The sequence below is a fragment of the Falco biarmicus genome, chromosome 3 (assembly GCF_023638135.1).
Source record: "Falco biarmicus isolate bFalBia1 chromosome 3, bFalBia1.pri, whole genome shotgun sequence".
In the NCBI taxonomy this organism is placed as follows: domain Eukaryota; kingdom Metazoa; phylum Chordata; class Aves; order Falconiformes; family Falconidae; genus Falco; species Falco biarmicus.
Window position 1 is genome coordinate 101,490,222 of NC_079290.1, and position 14,864 is coordinate 101,505,085.

Genomic DNA, 14,864 nt, shown 5'->3' on the forward strand with positions numbered 1-14,864 from the left:
CAGAACATTAACACCCCAGAAAGAGCGAAGGGTGGGATCTTAGTGCTTAGCGCTTCGAGAAGGGACAATTAGTATCGATGTAGATGAGCCCAACAGGAATGTAAATAAGGAGCCTTCTGACGGGGACGTGCTAACTGCTAAAAGAAAATAAACCAAGGTAAAGTAATTGTGGTAGTAGATCAGCAACCTCCTACTCACATGGCCCCCACGCAAAGAAGGTGGATCCCCTGTCTGGGGATCACACTGATATAGATTAAAACTAACCCAGTGGGCATATATTAGCTTGACATGTTTAGAGAGGACAGTAAGGAAGGCCTAATCCTTAGCTAGCAGATGTTTTAAGACAACGGAAACTAAATTACAAAGACTGCTAATGTATGCAAAGATAAACAGGAACTTTAGGTAAGTGCCCAAGAAGATGAGAAGTACATCTTGAAGAGGTGCCAGAGGGAGGAGGTTCTGAATGTTCAGAAACCTTATGTATATGCATGACTTTGTATAATAAATATCGGGCTGCTTGTTGAAATGGTGCGCAAGTAAGGAGGAGCGATCCCCCTTGCACCTGGTACTGCAATAAACATACGTGCTTTGTAACTCTGCTCGAGTTGTAGAGCTTGATTCTGCACATCACAGCTGTGCTGTACAGATCATTTAACGAGCAGCGTAATCGTGTTTGTTATTGCCCCGCGCAGTAGTAGTGGGTAAGTACTGCCTTTGCCAGATGGTGATTTGGGGCAAGCACCATCCATGGCCAGCCAACAGGAGGGTTAATTTTGCAACGGGGGCCACATGCTGTGTTGCATGAAGCTGCGTAACCTCCTCCTCGAGCTCTGCTGCTGGAGTCATCATTCAGTGCCCTGCAGGCTGGAGGGATTTTGGGGACCTGACCTCACCAGCATAGAATGGCTTTGTTCGTTAAGCTCGTCTGCACACCATGAGCCAGGGTGCTTGGGAAGACCTGTGCAGCACCTTGCTTCCCAGGCACGCTCGTGTTGCTAATTTGTCCTCCTGCAGGGCTCCGCACAGGCTCTGCTGTCAGGCCACCCAACGGCCCAGGGAAGGGTGCTGCTGGTGGTGTGTGACCCCGAGGAAGGGTGCTGCTGGTGGGGGGTGACCCCGAGGGAAGGGTGCTGCTGGTGGTGTGTGACCCCGAGGAAGGGTGCTGCTGGTGGGATGACCCCGAGGAAGGGTGACATGCCTGTTTAAAAGTGGCGTGTCACAGTGGAAGCGGGTATGTTATTGATCGAACTTTCACATCTCAACCAACCTGCTTGTCTCTCTCGATTAGATAAAGCCAAGTCTATTTTAGATAAGTAAGGCAAGGAAATTTAATTACACGAACTTTTAAATCTCCACCAGCCAGCTTGTCTCTCTATTTTATAGATAAGTAGGGCAAGGAAATTTAATTGCATAAACTTTTAAATCTCAACCAACTAGCTTGTTTTTCTATTTTAGATGGATGAGTAGGACGAGGAGATTTAATTGCATAAACTTTTAAATCTCAGCCAACCAGCTTGTCTATTTTAGATTTGTCTATTTTAGACAGACAAGTAGGGCAAGGAGATTAAGTTGCAAGACCTTTACTGGGGGCTGAATTCTTCTACTCTCGGGGGGAAAAAAAAAAAAAAAAAAAAAAAAAAAAACCCAGAAAAAAGAATTTTAAAGTACCCCTGTCCTCAGGCGGCCGAAGGCGGCAGGGCAAACCCGGGCCGCGGCGAGGCCCATGCGCTGGCGGCGGGAGGCCGGAGCGCGCCCGGGGTGCCCGGGGAACACGACGCCGGCCGCCCCGTCCCGCCCCGCCCCGCCCCGCCCCGCCGGGCTCCTCCTGCCCGCGGCTGCGCGCTGCCGGGCGGCCGGGCTGCGCGGGCCTGGGCGGCCGATGCTGCGGGCCGGGCTGCTCCCCCGCGCCCTGCGCCGCCCCCGCGGCTGGGCGGGCGGCGGGCCCTGCTTGCGGGCCCTGCTGGGGCTGCCGCCGGGCCGGGGCTGGGCCGCGCCGGGGCCGGGCGCCCGGGGCCTGCGCTGGGCGGGTAAGCGGCCGGGCCGGGGTTCCCGCTGCCGGCCCCGAGCGCCAGGCCCTGCCGGGCCCGGTGCTGCGCGGCGCCCCCGCAGGCCCCGAGGTGCGGCCCGGGGCGAAGGGTGGCACCGAGGCGGTGGCCGGTGCGCGGGGGCGCCGTGCTGGAGGTGGAAATGCTCTGTCTTTTTTCAGGTAGATTCTACCAACATGCCACGACAGAGGCCTCCCAGGCCACCCTCGCCAGCGTGTCCCCTGTGTTTGCAGTGGTGAGTACGTGCGGGCGGCCCCGCGGAGCGCAGCTTGTGCAGGAGGATGGGCTCCGTCTGTCTTTTCTTGAAGCATCGTAAGAGCAGGCGGGCTCATCTCTCCGAGAACATCCCTAGTTCTAAGTTGCTGGTGTAAAGTACTCCGAGTTGCGGAGCAGTTACGGTATACAGTGTTCATCACGATGTTTGTCTAAGATCCAGCATTTGCTGGAAGTTCTCTTGCCTTGTGAAGGCTGAGAAGGTCTCTCGTTAAGCTGGTCAAGGCTTGCTGATGCCTTTTAGAATTACTATTTTTGTGTCTTGGTAGCTGCAATTCTAAACAACGTAGGATTTGGGGAAAAACAAGCTCGCCATATGTTCCTTTTTAAAATGAGTTTGAAAGCCATTTGCAAGCTTGATTAACATTGTTAGTACATGCGAGGGAAGGTGAGGCCTCCTTGTTGAAAGCAAAGAGCAGTCACTCTGTATCAAGATGTACACACCTACATCCTTGTGGCTATGCAACCCCAGCTGCAACTCCACTGCAATGTATGCTTCGGTATGTTTAATTCACAGAAAGTTATTTTTAAAGCTGGTAATATGGAGTTAAGCTACATGGCTGATAAGCAAAACAGCAAACTTTCTGATTAAACCAGACATTGTAGTTTTGGGTTTTTTTAAAAAAAAAATTACTAGGAGATGCAAGTGTTAACTGATTAATCTGAATGACAAATGCTAAAAGAAGGAGGATTTATATGCCAGTTACTGGCTTATTAATAGCCTGTTAATGCAGTACTTGACATGAGCACGAGGCCTAACTACCTGATTTGTGGTACTTTTTAATATTTGTAAAATTTTCAAATTGTTCCAGAGGAAATAGAAAAATTTGTAATCCAGATTGTAAGATGTCCTGCTTTTCTTTTCTCCCTGGTCTCCAGTGATAGGATGCATGGGAATGGTTAAGAGCTGCACCAGGGCAGGTTTGCACTTGAAACGAGGAAGAATTTCATTACCAAGAGGGTGTTCAGACCCTGGCACAGGCTTCCCAGAGCAGTGGTCGATGCCCCGTGCTGGTCAGTGTTTGAGGCGTTTGGACCGTGCCCTTAATAACGTGCTTTAGCTTTTGGTTAGCTCGGAAGTGGTCAGGCAGTTGGATTCGACCGTTGTTGTAGGTCCCTTCCAACTGAAATAATCTGGTCTGGTCTGTTCTAAGTCTGATCCTCTGTAAATCACCTCCTTCCCAGTGTTTACAAAGGACCATGGTCATGCAGATGACACTGGTTTTCTTTGGTGTGTATACAAACACAGTGAAATACATGGCAATTTGGTGCAATGTTTTTCTTAACTGGGTTGAACTGTGAAGACAGGGCATGAAAAGTTGCTTTTTCTTCATAAGGTGTTTGTCATTTAACTTCCAGGCAAGTGCAAACAATTTTAAAGTTGTTGTTTTATAGTAGCTCTGTGAAAAAGTTACATTTGTTTCCATTCCTTTAGATGAAGCTTGACAAAGAGGGAAATGCTACCTATTCTGGTGAGTTTTCATTGTATGTTGGTTGGTTGGTTTGTTTGTCTTTCTTCCTTGTCCAATAAATAAGAGCCCAATTGGGAATCTGCATGGGGTAGAAAATGTGTTTGGGTTACTTCCCTGTGTTTGAGATGTTGCAACATTGTTTCTTTTAGCTGCCTTCTATTGGTCTTCATAGTATCTTTATTGTTACAATTTTTTGTATATTTTTAAGTAATGTTTTCAAAATAAGGTATACCATCTGTCACAGGACGGTCATTTTCACTTTTCCCTTTTTGACCAGCATGCTGCTTTCCCTGCTTTGTTTTTCTGTAGGATTACATGAGCTTTCTCAAATAAGTCACTCAGTTTCTTACATGAGATTCGTTGTCATGGCCAACTTTTTTACTTGTATCTAGAATTTTTCGCTTTCCACTCACTCAAGATACAGTCTTCTAAACTTTGTGAAAAAATAAATTACATTGAGGAATCAATGGGAGGAAGACTGTTTTAAAGGTAGCCTGGCTTTTGTTTTTTCTTTTGCGGGACTTATTAACACACTAAAATGGTATTTCAGAACATATATGCTTGTCTTCTAAATGTCTTCGTCTAAAAATATTTTTATGACAGAAAAGAAGAAAACAGAATTGTACCAGGAATTGGGTCTTCAGGCTCGAGATCTGAGGTTTCAACATGTAATGAGCATTGCAACTAGGAACAACAGGATCATCATGAGAATGGAGGTAATGGTTTCCCTATAGCTGAATCTGAACTTGAACTGTGCCTTACTGTTCTTGCAGTTGCATTTTCTTGCACAGTTCTTTTAATACCAGCTTTCTGTGACGTGCAGTCCAGCAGTAAATGTGTCTTTGGAGCTCTCCCTAGCAATCGGAGGTACAGGTTCACCAGCAGTACATATTAATGACTGTTGTCCTAGCTGAGCATTGGAGAAACATTGCAAAGATTGTTACAGAAGTGGAGGCTTACGACAAGCCTCTTCTCAGTCGTACCACCACTAACTAGCACAGTGCTGTGTCTGAACTGTGGGAGATCACTAGTTTGCAGTTAGCTTGAGATTCTGTTATTTTCCTGCTGGAAAAGACATTTGAAGAGTGGGTTTATAAAGGCCTAAATTATCAAATGCACTACAGGGATTACAAGAAGTCTTTATTGAGGTTTTTTTTTCAGACTCCTATATGTACTGTCTTTTTCAGTTCTTGAAGGCTGTCATAACACCAGAGTTTCTTCTGATACTAGATTATCGTCATTTAAATCTGGAACGCTGGCTCATCAATGAACTAGCAGCTCAGCTGGCTGGGGAAGGTCAACTAGTTACATATTCCCTGCCCTTTGAATTCCGAGCCATAGAAGCAATCCTGCAGTACCGGGTGAGCTATCTCATTTTTATTTAAGTTGTTTTGGAAGGTGTTGCTTCCTAGAACAGTATGATTTTATTCTCGTGTTAATATTTATACATACACATTTGTATATGTGTTCCTCACTTACTGTAGGAGCTCTTTTTTATTTTGCTTTTGTTGCTTTAGTATTTATGGGTTTGTGTGTATGTGTTTCCATTCCTTTCCCAAGAAAGTGCTAATTGGATGCGATGGCTTCACCATCCTTTGGACAATTAAAAAACGGGTCAGGGTACCTTTCTAGAGACATGCTGTAGCTGAAATGGAAGTCACAGAAAAGCGCTGAGGATTTTGGCCTCTTGGGCAGCACTCGGTTGACAATTTCTAGCTATCCTTAAAAATACATGCTTGTTAATGGCAATATGACATTTCTAGTAGTATTTTAGCTTTATCAGCCTTGTTGGTGTGGTTGTTGCTGGGTTTCAGTTCAGTGCAAATTGCTTTTATAAGATACTGGTTTTTGCACTGGCTTTACCTTGTAAGTGATGTACGCATAGCAAGTATTTCCTGGGCGTTGGAAAGCCGGTTGTGTTAACTGCCTATTACTGTGAATTCTATGTTCAGAGACCAGAGTCAGTTGCCCAAGTCATTCTAAAGGGATTGCTTTAATTCTTATGAAGGATCATGTTGTTGTCTAGATCAGCAAACTGCAGGGGAGACTTAACACTTTGCAGCCTCAGATCGTTGAGACACTGGAAGCTCTAGTGGACCCCAAGCTTTTGTCTGTGGATAGGAGTAAACTACACATTCTCCTGCAAAATGGCAAGAGGTAAATAAGAGTAAGCCGTGAAGAGACTAGAAGATGACCATAGAAAATTATGTGCAATTAAATGTTAGAAAAATGGTACATAATGTTAATTTCCTAGATTGCTGTCATGCTGGGTTGTGCATCTTCTTTGTAAATTTAAAGATCAGTATATGAAATACCTAGTGATATGGGGAAAAACAGAAAAAGGGTAATCTATTCCAACTTGTCAGAAATACAGTTGAGCTTCTTTGGTAGCATCTGGCAGAATGAAATAATACCTAACAGAACAAAACAACATCACAAAAATGTTCCCCATAATGTAAAACAAGATTAGGCTTTGGATTTATGCTTTAAGATAACTAGTACTAGCACACTGTTACCTGGTGTGTTAGCCTCTCTGAATGACAGTGCAAACAGGCACTCACTACCCACTCACAGAGTGCTGGTTTTTCCTGACTTACGAATACAGCCAGAAAAAAACTTTTGAATCCTTTTTAGTGTGTGTCTGTAGCTCACTGATCCCCAGACAGGTCACTGCCGCTGCTCAGTGTGCGTGGCCCATAGAGGATTTTTTGAAGGAGCTTGTAGAACCCTGCAAGGAAGTCTTACCTGGCTGCTCCTGCTGGCGAGGGTGTTGGCTGGCAAACTCATTTAGAGATTACCTTTCTGCACTGGTGCCGGTGGGGATTACTTGATCTTTTGCCTGTTCTTTCTTCAGCTTGTCAGCACTGGAAACAGATCTTAAAGTTTTCAAAGAAACAATTCTGGAGATCTTAGATGAAGAAGAATTAATAGAAGAGCTCTGTCTGTCTAAATGGACTGATCCACAAGTATTGTATGTATACTTGAAACCACATACATTTTTAACAGTGTGCTTTGTTTAAGGAGAACTTGAACACTGTACTGGGTGTTCCCTGCCAAAAAGTGGAAAGAAAAAGGCTTCCTAATTTTTTAAAGCTCTAATGCTTGCTACTTCAGAAACCATTGTCTTTACCATGTTGGAGAGGGACTCCATTAGCAGTAGTCATATTATGCAGTTTCAAATAGTTCTTGGCATAACAGGACCGCTCATCTAGTATGTAATGGGATGGGAGCAGGATGGCATGAGGAGAAAAAGCAAAGGTTATTTTTCAATGCAGACTAAATTCTGGGAGAATTTCCCTCAGTTTCACAAAAAACCCCGAAGAGGCACGTTTTAAAGCTTGTCTTGAATAGGTCAGACACCATACTTCTGTTGTTAGACGTGTTATGAACACCTTACTTCTAGCTTTTTCTTGCCAGCAGAACCTGAAAGAAAGACGCCCTGGAGTGATCTTGTTGTGCACCTGAAAAGCAGCATTTCAGGAAAAAATATACATGCAGAAATAGTCCTATTGCACTCTCTCAAGTTCTGGTGAAAAGACAGCACACAACAGCAGCAGCACCAGTTGGTTTAACAAAAACTGAAAATCAAAAAGATAATGTATATCAGATCCCATCCCAGCATATTTGGGCTGAATTGTATTTAAATCTTGGGTATACAGACATGTTTTATGTTTAAGCATATTAACAGAAGCTACATTTCAGGGTGCTTTGCTAAGTTGCTGATTAATACTTTTGCCTAACGTTGAATGTGGCTAGGAATACTGTTCACACAGTAGTATGGGTTTGAAAACAGGAGATAGTTTCTTGCCCTGCAGAGCTTAGTCTAAACGTGCAGCAGAAACTCAGCATTCCAGAAGTGGGATGCGGTTTGCTTTTTGGATGCCTCTGCAGGAGCAGTATCAGGAGGGCTCTGAATTCCAGGCTGCTCCTGATGCAGCAGCTGGTCGGTCTTTGTCCTGGTTTTGCTCACAGCCTTCCTTCGGACTTAATACAAACTGCTGGCAAGTCTCTTGCCTCATAGTAGGCAATGTGTAGGAAACATCTAGGAAGGACCAAAGTCACCTTGCACTCTCATGCCAGTAGACACCTGAAGTCGTCTCTTCTTTCAGACACCGTTGCACAAGGGTAGGAGAGGTGGTGGGAGCTTTTGTAGAGTGGTAGAGCCACACTACGGGTTGCAGTGAGGCAGTCCGTGCAGGAGGAAATGCCAGCTACAACAGCACGTTTGCAGTGTGTGGGCAGCTCTCTTGGCTCCGGGACTGATACAGGTGCTGTGTGGTATTTGATGGACTGGAGAAGCCTGAGAAGGTGTGGAGAGTCCCAGTTAGGTGTATAGGTGCCATCAGAGATCATCTGCAGCAGGAATGGTGGGCTGAGCCCAGGGCAGGATGACGCAGGCATCGTGCCTGTGTGTGGAGGGATGGCAGATTGTTGAAGGCTCATGAGACAGCCGGAGGCTAGTTAAGGAAAGCAGCTCGGGTGGCAGTTATTTCCAAGTCCCTGTGCCTCTTGTTTCCCTTTGTATATCCATAGGGGAGCTGATGTAAAACGAAGTAAGACCTTGAGCTGAATCTGTAATAGAGTAGATAGTGCTCTAAGGCTTTCAGGTCTGCAACTCCTCTCACCTGCGTGCAGTAAAAGCCTCAGGGTCTGAAGGGCTTTAAAATCAGCCTAGCTAACTCAGTTTCTGGTCCATAAGAGAAAGAAACTAGGGGCTCTGTTAAAGGTCCTCAGGGAGCATATGTCAGTTGATTTTTAAGATGTATCACTTACTGTCTTGGAAAACCATTTCAGAGAGATTCCTGGTCAGCAATGCCAGGAGGAGATACTTTGGTCCCTCTAGAGAAATAAGGTCACACTACAAGAGAAAAATTTATGTAGAATCTTCCTGGCTTTGCTGCTAGTTTGAAAGCTCTTGTGAATCTCGGGTGCCTCAGCTTTCATCTGCACAGTGAACACTGCCAGAAACGTGCACACATGCTCCAGAGAAGGCTGCTGCACCAGCAGCTGGACCAGGAAGCAAGATGAAAGTTCCTCAGAAAAATTTCACTTAGGAGAGCAGCATCTTCCATTTGATGTTCACTCTTCAGCTCCTTCATGCTCCCAAAACATTTCGCAGTAATTACTGTGTATAGCTGACACACCTTACAACTAAACTATTCTCATAAACACGTAAAACATCTCCTTCACTGTGTAGTTGTTTGTGTGCTGACTTTTGGTTATGTTTTATCCTTGGAGGTTTTGCTTGCACTATTACCAGCTTCCACCACTTGAGGGCACCGAGAAATTAAGCATCTTCTTTCAAAACTGTTAGCCCTTTATAGTAACTTAATAATAATATAAACTTTGTAAGTAATATAAGATTTATATAACTTTATAACTTCTAATATCTGAAGAAGTAACATTTGTGGTGGTGTGCATGCCTTGAGCACAGCAAATGCTAACTGCTGTACTCAAAATAATTGAGTGCCTGTGCTGATCAGCTGATAGATATAAAAATGCCTTTTATTTTAAGCTGTTGGTATTGATGGAAGTTCCTCACTGAAAAGACTGGATTTTGAGATCTGACAACACTGTTGTTGGCTGTTCCCTGCAACTCCTATGTGCCTTGTCTTAATACATCAGTAATACACTTGTATACAACATGTAGCTAACCAGAAAAATATAAATTGTTGCTCACAGTGAGGAGAGTACATCTGGGATTGACCATGCAGAGGAAATGGAGCTGCTGCTGGAGAACTATTACAGACAAGCAGAAGATCTTGCAAATGAAGCTCGTGAACTCAGAGTTCTGATTGACGACTCAGAAAGCATAATCTTTATCAACTTGGACAGGTTAGCTGCCCTCTCTGTTGGACTGCCTGAGCAGAATTCAGTGCTGCCTAGTCTTTCTCAAATCTGCCTGCAAGGAAAGTTAGGGAATTCCGTCTTTGTGAGGGTTTGAATGGACTTGCAGTAACAGCACGAGAAGCTGCGTTGTGCTTTTCTTATCAGTGAACTTGACAGAGCAAAGCAACAAGACACCCTAATCGGTGTGTGGAAAACCCTCCTAGCTAGGCATCAGCTTTCCCTAGCAGGAGAAATCGGGCGTCTCGTAGATCCTTCTGGGGAGCTGTTCACTAAAGGGCATGTCTGCAGATTTAGGGGCAAAATAAAGTTCTGCTCAGGAGAGTTTAGTCCTAGGTCAGCAAAACTGAATTATTGAAGAGTCTGGCTAGGCTGCTCAGGTGTTCAGTACAAGTTGCGTTACCACTCTGTGGAGTAACTTTGTAGTGAGTATTTTCTCTCTCTGTATGTTACAGTTTTCACTACTGGTCAGCTTTCTTACTGAAAAATGATTGTAGCTTGCATTTGCAAGCACGTGCCACTCACTGTCTTTGAGGTCAGTGTTTAATAATCCTCCTCTTTACTGGGGAGTTACCTGTAGAAGCAATTGGTGGATGCTGCACCAGGAAACCACAAAAATCCTTTTGGCGTAGACTTAAATATGGAATTCTCTAAAACTGGGTCAAGTTTATGGTCTGCAGCATTTACCGGCCACATCTTTGCAAGTATATTTGTTTGCAAGGAACAGAATATTTTTGTTGTGAATACAAACATAGAAATTCCAGGCAGTTAGTGGCGAGAGAACACAAATTTCTGTGAACATTTACTGTTACTCTGTGTATATACACCTCTGAGAAGTTGAGCGATGCTGGAAAATCTGATGATGATTAAGCAGAACCTGCTGCCTTAGAGGTATCCTGATGCGGCAATTTCAGAACAATAGTCTCTTTGTACTGTTGTTTCATGAGCTTTGTGCCTGGGTTGCCTAATGCCAGCGTGGCTTCCTCTCGCTGTTTGGTGTTGGTGTATGCTGTATGGAAGCTGAGAACTGAGGCAGCAAATGAATTTTTGGGTTCCCCTTAAAGATGTTTCTCCTTTCTTTAGCCACCGTAATGTGATGATGAGACTGAACTTGCAGCTGACTATGGGGACTTTCTCTCTCTCTCTTTTTGGACTCATAGGAGTTGCATTTGGTATGAACTTGGAGTCATCTCTCGAAGAGGTAAGGAATGAGTGCTGCTTTTATTAGTGACATTAAACATGGGCCCTGCTCCTGTAGTGCTTTTTATATTCAATATTTCATTTTTTTCTATAGGTAAAGCTCCAGATTTACATAATTTAGTCCACTGATTCATGTGTTCAAACAGTCGCTGCACAGTATTGCAGCCTTTTTTTCTATGTAATGTCCACAGAAAAGAAATGGAAAGACAGATTTATGGTTGTATAAGGACTGATTTAAAGCATTATTAAGGTTTCTTTAATGATCATCTGTTCTTCCGGAAGGACTAGCTCTGTCTGCCAGATACAAGGGTCTCTGGCAAGCAGCCGGGGCATTTCCAGCACACCAGAGGGAATACTCTACTGTCAGTTACATGTTTATACCTAGACTGGGGGGTACAAATTTACACTTGCACGTGCTATCTTTAAAACAAAAAACCCAAAGGAAAGCAAACACTTCTTCCTTTCCAAATCCATTAAACAGAAGAGTTGAATTTTCAAGCTTCCTGATGAAGCAAGGAAAATGGCATGGGACAGTAAGAGAATCTAAATAAAATGCTTTGCTGTGAAACAGCCCTTTTCCCAAGGTGGGGCCTGGCTGTTGATGGTAGAGGGTTTACCACTTCATCCCGTAAAGGAGGAGAACGCTGCTGGGGGGTGAGAGATTATCTTTGGGTAATCACTTTTCTGAAGATAGAGTTGCCTGACTAATGGGAAGGTTCTGTTGGTAGGACCCCAGAATATTTTGGCTGGTGACAGGGATTATATTTCTGGGAAGCGGTCTGATATGGCGACGTTTGCTTTCCTTCCTTGGGCGGCATCTGGAACCTCCGCTACCTCCTCACGTACGTATGGCTGCCTGGGGTTTCTGCTTCAGGCTCAGCACGTATGGTCCGTTTCTAAAGCGGGAATCATGCTGTTGTAGAGGGGTGGGCACGGAGCATGGGGGAATTCAGCTCAGTCCTAGCTGGATTGAATGAAGTGGGAATCCCCAGCACTGGCAGAGAGACACCTGAGCCAGTTGGCCAGAAGCGAAGCTGCAGGCTGTTCCTGGGACGTGCTGCATTTACTTTCACCTGGCAGCCCAGGGAAGCTGAGGCCAACGGTAGAAGCAGCCCTCATTCGCCTCGGCCGCCGCAGTGAGGAACATAACTTCTGCTGCTCTCCTCCCACCCACGCGCTAACGCTGGATCTGTAGTCCCCGTCTTGTAAAGAGAAGGTAGGGAGAAAAGGACGCTGAGGACAGGTGCTAGCTGTAACATCTCTGGAGGGTGCTGCCATGGCTGTGATTCCTGGCTCCCAATCCAGGGTTAGTACTGGCTCTTCCCATGCCCACCAGCTGTCTTTGCCCCTGGCGCTGATGGCAGCGCAGCACCCTGTTGCACCAAGCTGTGCAAAGATTTCCAAGGAGACCGTTTTCAGATGACATGATTTTGAATGGGTCGCTTTCCCTGCTGACGACCTCCTGCCACAGCCTGTGGGACCGTGTTGTATTAGCTCTGTTGTGCACTCTGCGATTTGTAACAGGAAAGTATCAGTGGATTCAAAAGTTAAGTTGCTACAAGTGAGGAAAGAAAGGCAGCCCCAGATAAACTCCGCTGCTTCCTCCCTTGCCCCTACCGGGCAGGCGCAGCCATTTGTCGGGGACTGCTGGCTATGGCTACAGCTACCTGGACTATCCTCTGGTGTCGTTCGAAACCAGCTCCAGCACGTACTGACTCTGGCTTGGAGAAATGTACTGAAAGGGATGAGGGAAGGAGAAGCCAGGGAGAGTGTTCTGAAAATCAAGAGGAGAAAAATCAGGGTTTGGGCCTCTGTGAAGCTTTATTTCCTTCTGCTGCATATAGACCAGCTTCTGGTGTAATCACAGGGTGTTTTGTATCTTGCCTAGGTTCCTGCAGTTCTGAAAAAAACCCAGTCAGCAGCTGGAAGAGTGGAGATAAAGAGCAACCTTAAAGCAGAAACATTTGGCCTGAGCAGAAGCACATTAACAAACCAGTAGGAACAGCAGGACTGAAGAGACTTTTACTGTTACACAGTGTTACTGTTACTGGTCACCTCTTGCACTTGTTCTTCCTTACTGAAAACTGCAAGAATTTCTAAACTTGCTAATTTAATACATATTTTGTGCCAAAACCTATGGTGAGATGTTAATGCTCACGCACAAAAGCCAAGAAACACAAGGGAAAACAGTGACGTGCTTTTCACAGCCGTCTCGCCTCTACCCCACTAATTTTCTGTATCACATACATGTACTTATTTTTTGGGCATTCTCACTGTAAGTGTTGCTGTCAAATACTTCTTCACCTAATGGCCTTTCTTAAAGAGAACAGTATTTCCAGCTTCAAAGATGACAACAGTCAGCAGTCATCAATAATTCTGGTTCTGAGCTGAAGGTTTAGGAAGCTGACTTAAAATGTCAAAGAAAAATCCACCCAAAAAGTGGCACTTTTTTAATGCCCTATGTTATCGCAGAGAACACATTTTCCAAAGCGAAAAGCAAATCTGCATCTCTTGAAGCCCCGCCTCGCAGTTGGCAGTAACCAGAAATAATAGTTTCCTTTATTTTGAGTGAGCAATAACAGGCTTGGAAGTGTAGCTACTTAGCTTGGGTATTCCTTAATGATTAATTTAGGCCCAAAACATATCTAGTTTTATCTAGATATCTAGTAACGGAGCACATTGATTAAGTGTTGGGTGGCAAACACAAGTGTGCATCGTCAATGTGCACTGATAGAGCTAGCTGCAATTTAAGGACTGGTAATAATCAACAGACTGGTTTGGGGGTTTCTCTTAGGCTGGGCCCTGCTTGCTCTTTCTCTCCGACAAGACACAGCACGGACTAGCCTGCGCCATAGTAAGTAGCCGCGTTAGTAAAGGGTGTGGAAGCCTGGTGTCCTGTGATGGGCTGAAAGGAGGAGTAAAAGTCTTGTGCCCACAGTTTGTGTTTTTTCTTGGGACTTCTCTCTGAACTCCTGAGGGTGTTCAGAGAAACTGAAACCTGCCTGAAACTCTGGCAGGTTTCCCTCTGTCTGTTGAGGGAGCGTGAAATCCTCCTACGTCAGGTCTCAAACTGTCTTGCTTCTTGTTTGGGTTTTTTTTTTCACCTCTCTGTACCATACAGTGAGTAGCTCCTTAGGTGCCACCAGATAAATCACTGTCCTGGCAGGGGTTGAAAAGACAGTATCTGTAGCTGTGAACTTTTTTACTCGGGACTAACGAGTCAAAAATGGAAATAAAAAGGTATGTAAATTAAAATTATGCAGGCCTGTGATCTTAGTCTGATTTAAATTGGTTGTACGCATTTACTTTCAAACAGTTGTTCTTGCGCTCTATGTGATTTCAACTGTAGATGTAAAAGACATGTGAAGGTGAGAAAATTACTGGGGTTTGTCGTGTTTTTGAATTTTTTAGCTGTATTTTTTGGCAGCCTTTTTGCCGGCATGTAGAGATGTAAAAAACCCTCTAAACTGAGCAATCCAGTGGAAAAAAACAATGGCTCCTGTAGGTGGGCTGGTAAACCCAGGAGAACCCAGTGTGTGGAGCGATACGGGTGCGGATGGTTTAATCAAGTTGTTGTTGCATTAGGCCAGTACTGAAACACACTGCTGAAGCCTTTGGGAAGCTTTCACGTCAGCTTCCCGAGCCCTGTCTTGTGCGGAGAGGCGTCTGTGAGCGGTACTGACTCCTTTTCCTGTACGTGACTGAAAGCACAATAAAAGCACAGAGACACACATCTTTTATAGGACCGCCTTTCTCTCTACTGCTGTGCAAATGTTCAATGGTTTTCTTACAATTCAAGTAACCAAAATGTGTCCATGTGCCATAAAATTAATCTGAGATAATGCACAGAAAAAAACCCAAAGCCAGCAGAGGCTGTGTGTTGAGAGCAAAGCTGCTACAGAACGTACTGGTTTCATCAGTTTTCATTGAAAACCTCTGCTTTGTCCCTGTAACCACACATTGCTTGTTTTGCCTCACACCGCACCTCATGGATCTGTAAGGTAACTGTACTCCTAGTTCCATCAAG

The 14,864-nt window shown here is 44.8% G+C and overlaps 1 protein-coding gene across 2 annotated transcripts; it reads left to right on the forward strand.

The window, feature by feature from the left end:
- The first annotated feature begins 1,864 nt into the window (after nucleotides 1-1,864).
- MRS2 (magnesium transporter MRS2) lies at nucleotides 1,865-14,095 on the forward strand. 2 transcript variants are annotated; one of them, XM_056333323.1, is made up of 11 exons: nucleotides 1,865-2,027; nucleotides 2,207-2,280; nucleotides 3,754-3,790; nucleotides 4,394-4,506; nucleotides 4,978-5,151; nucleotides 5,817-5,947; nucleotides 6,645-6,761; nucleotides 9,473-9,625; nucleotides 10,721-10,838; nucleotides 11,566-11,679; nucleotides 12,726-14,095. In XM_056333323.1, exons 1-11 carry the CDS (start codon nucleotides 1,880-1,882, stop codon nucleotides 12,834-12,836), a joined length of 1,290 nt encoding a protein of 429 aa, XP_056189298.1. In that variant the 5' UTR covers nucleotides 1,865-1,879; the 3' UTR covers nucleotides 12,837-14,095. The 2 variants fall into 2 exon arrangements, with proteins under 2 accessions (XP_056189298.1, XP_056189299.1); XM_056333324.1 differs by having other exon boundaries at nucleotides 10,798-10,838.
- The last annotated feature ends 769 nt before the right edge of the window (nucleotides 14,096-14,864 follow it).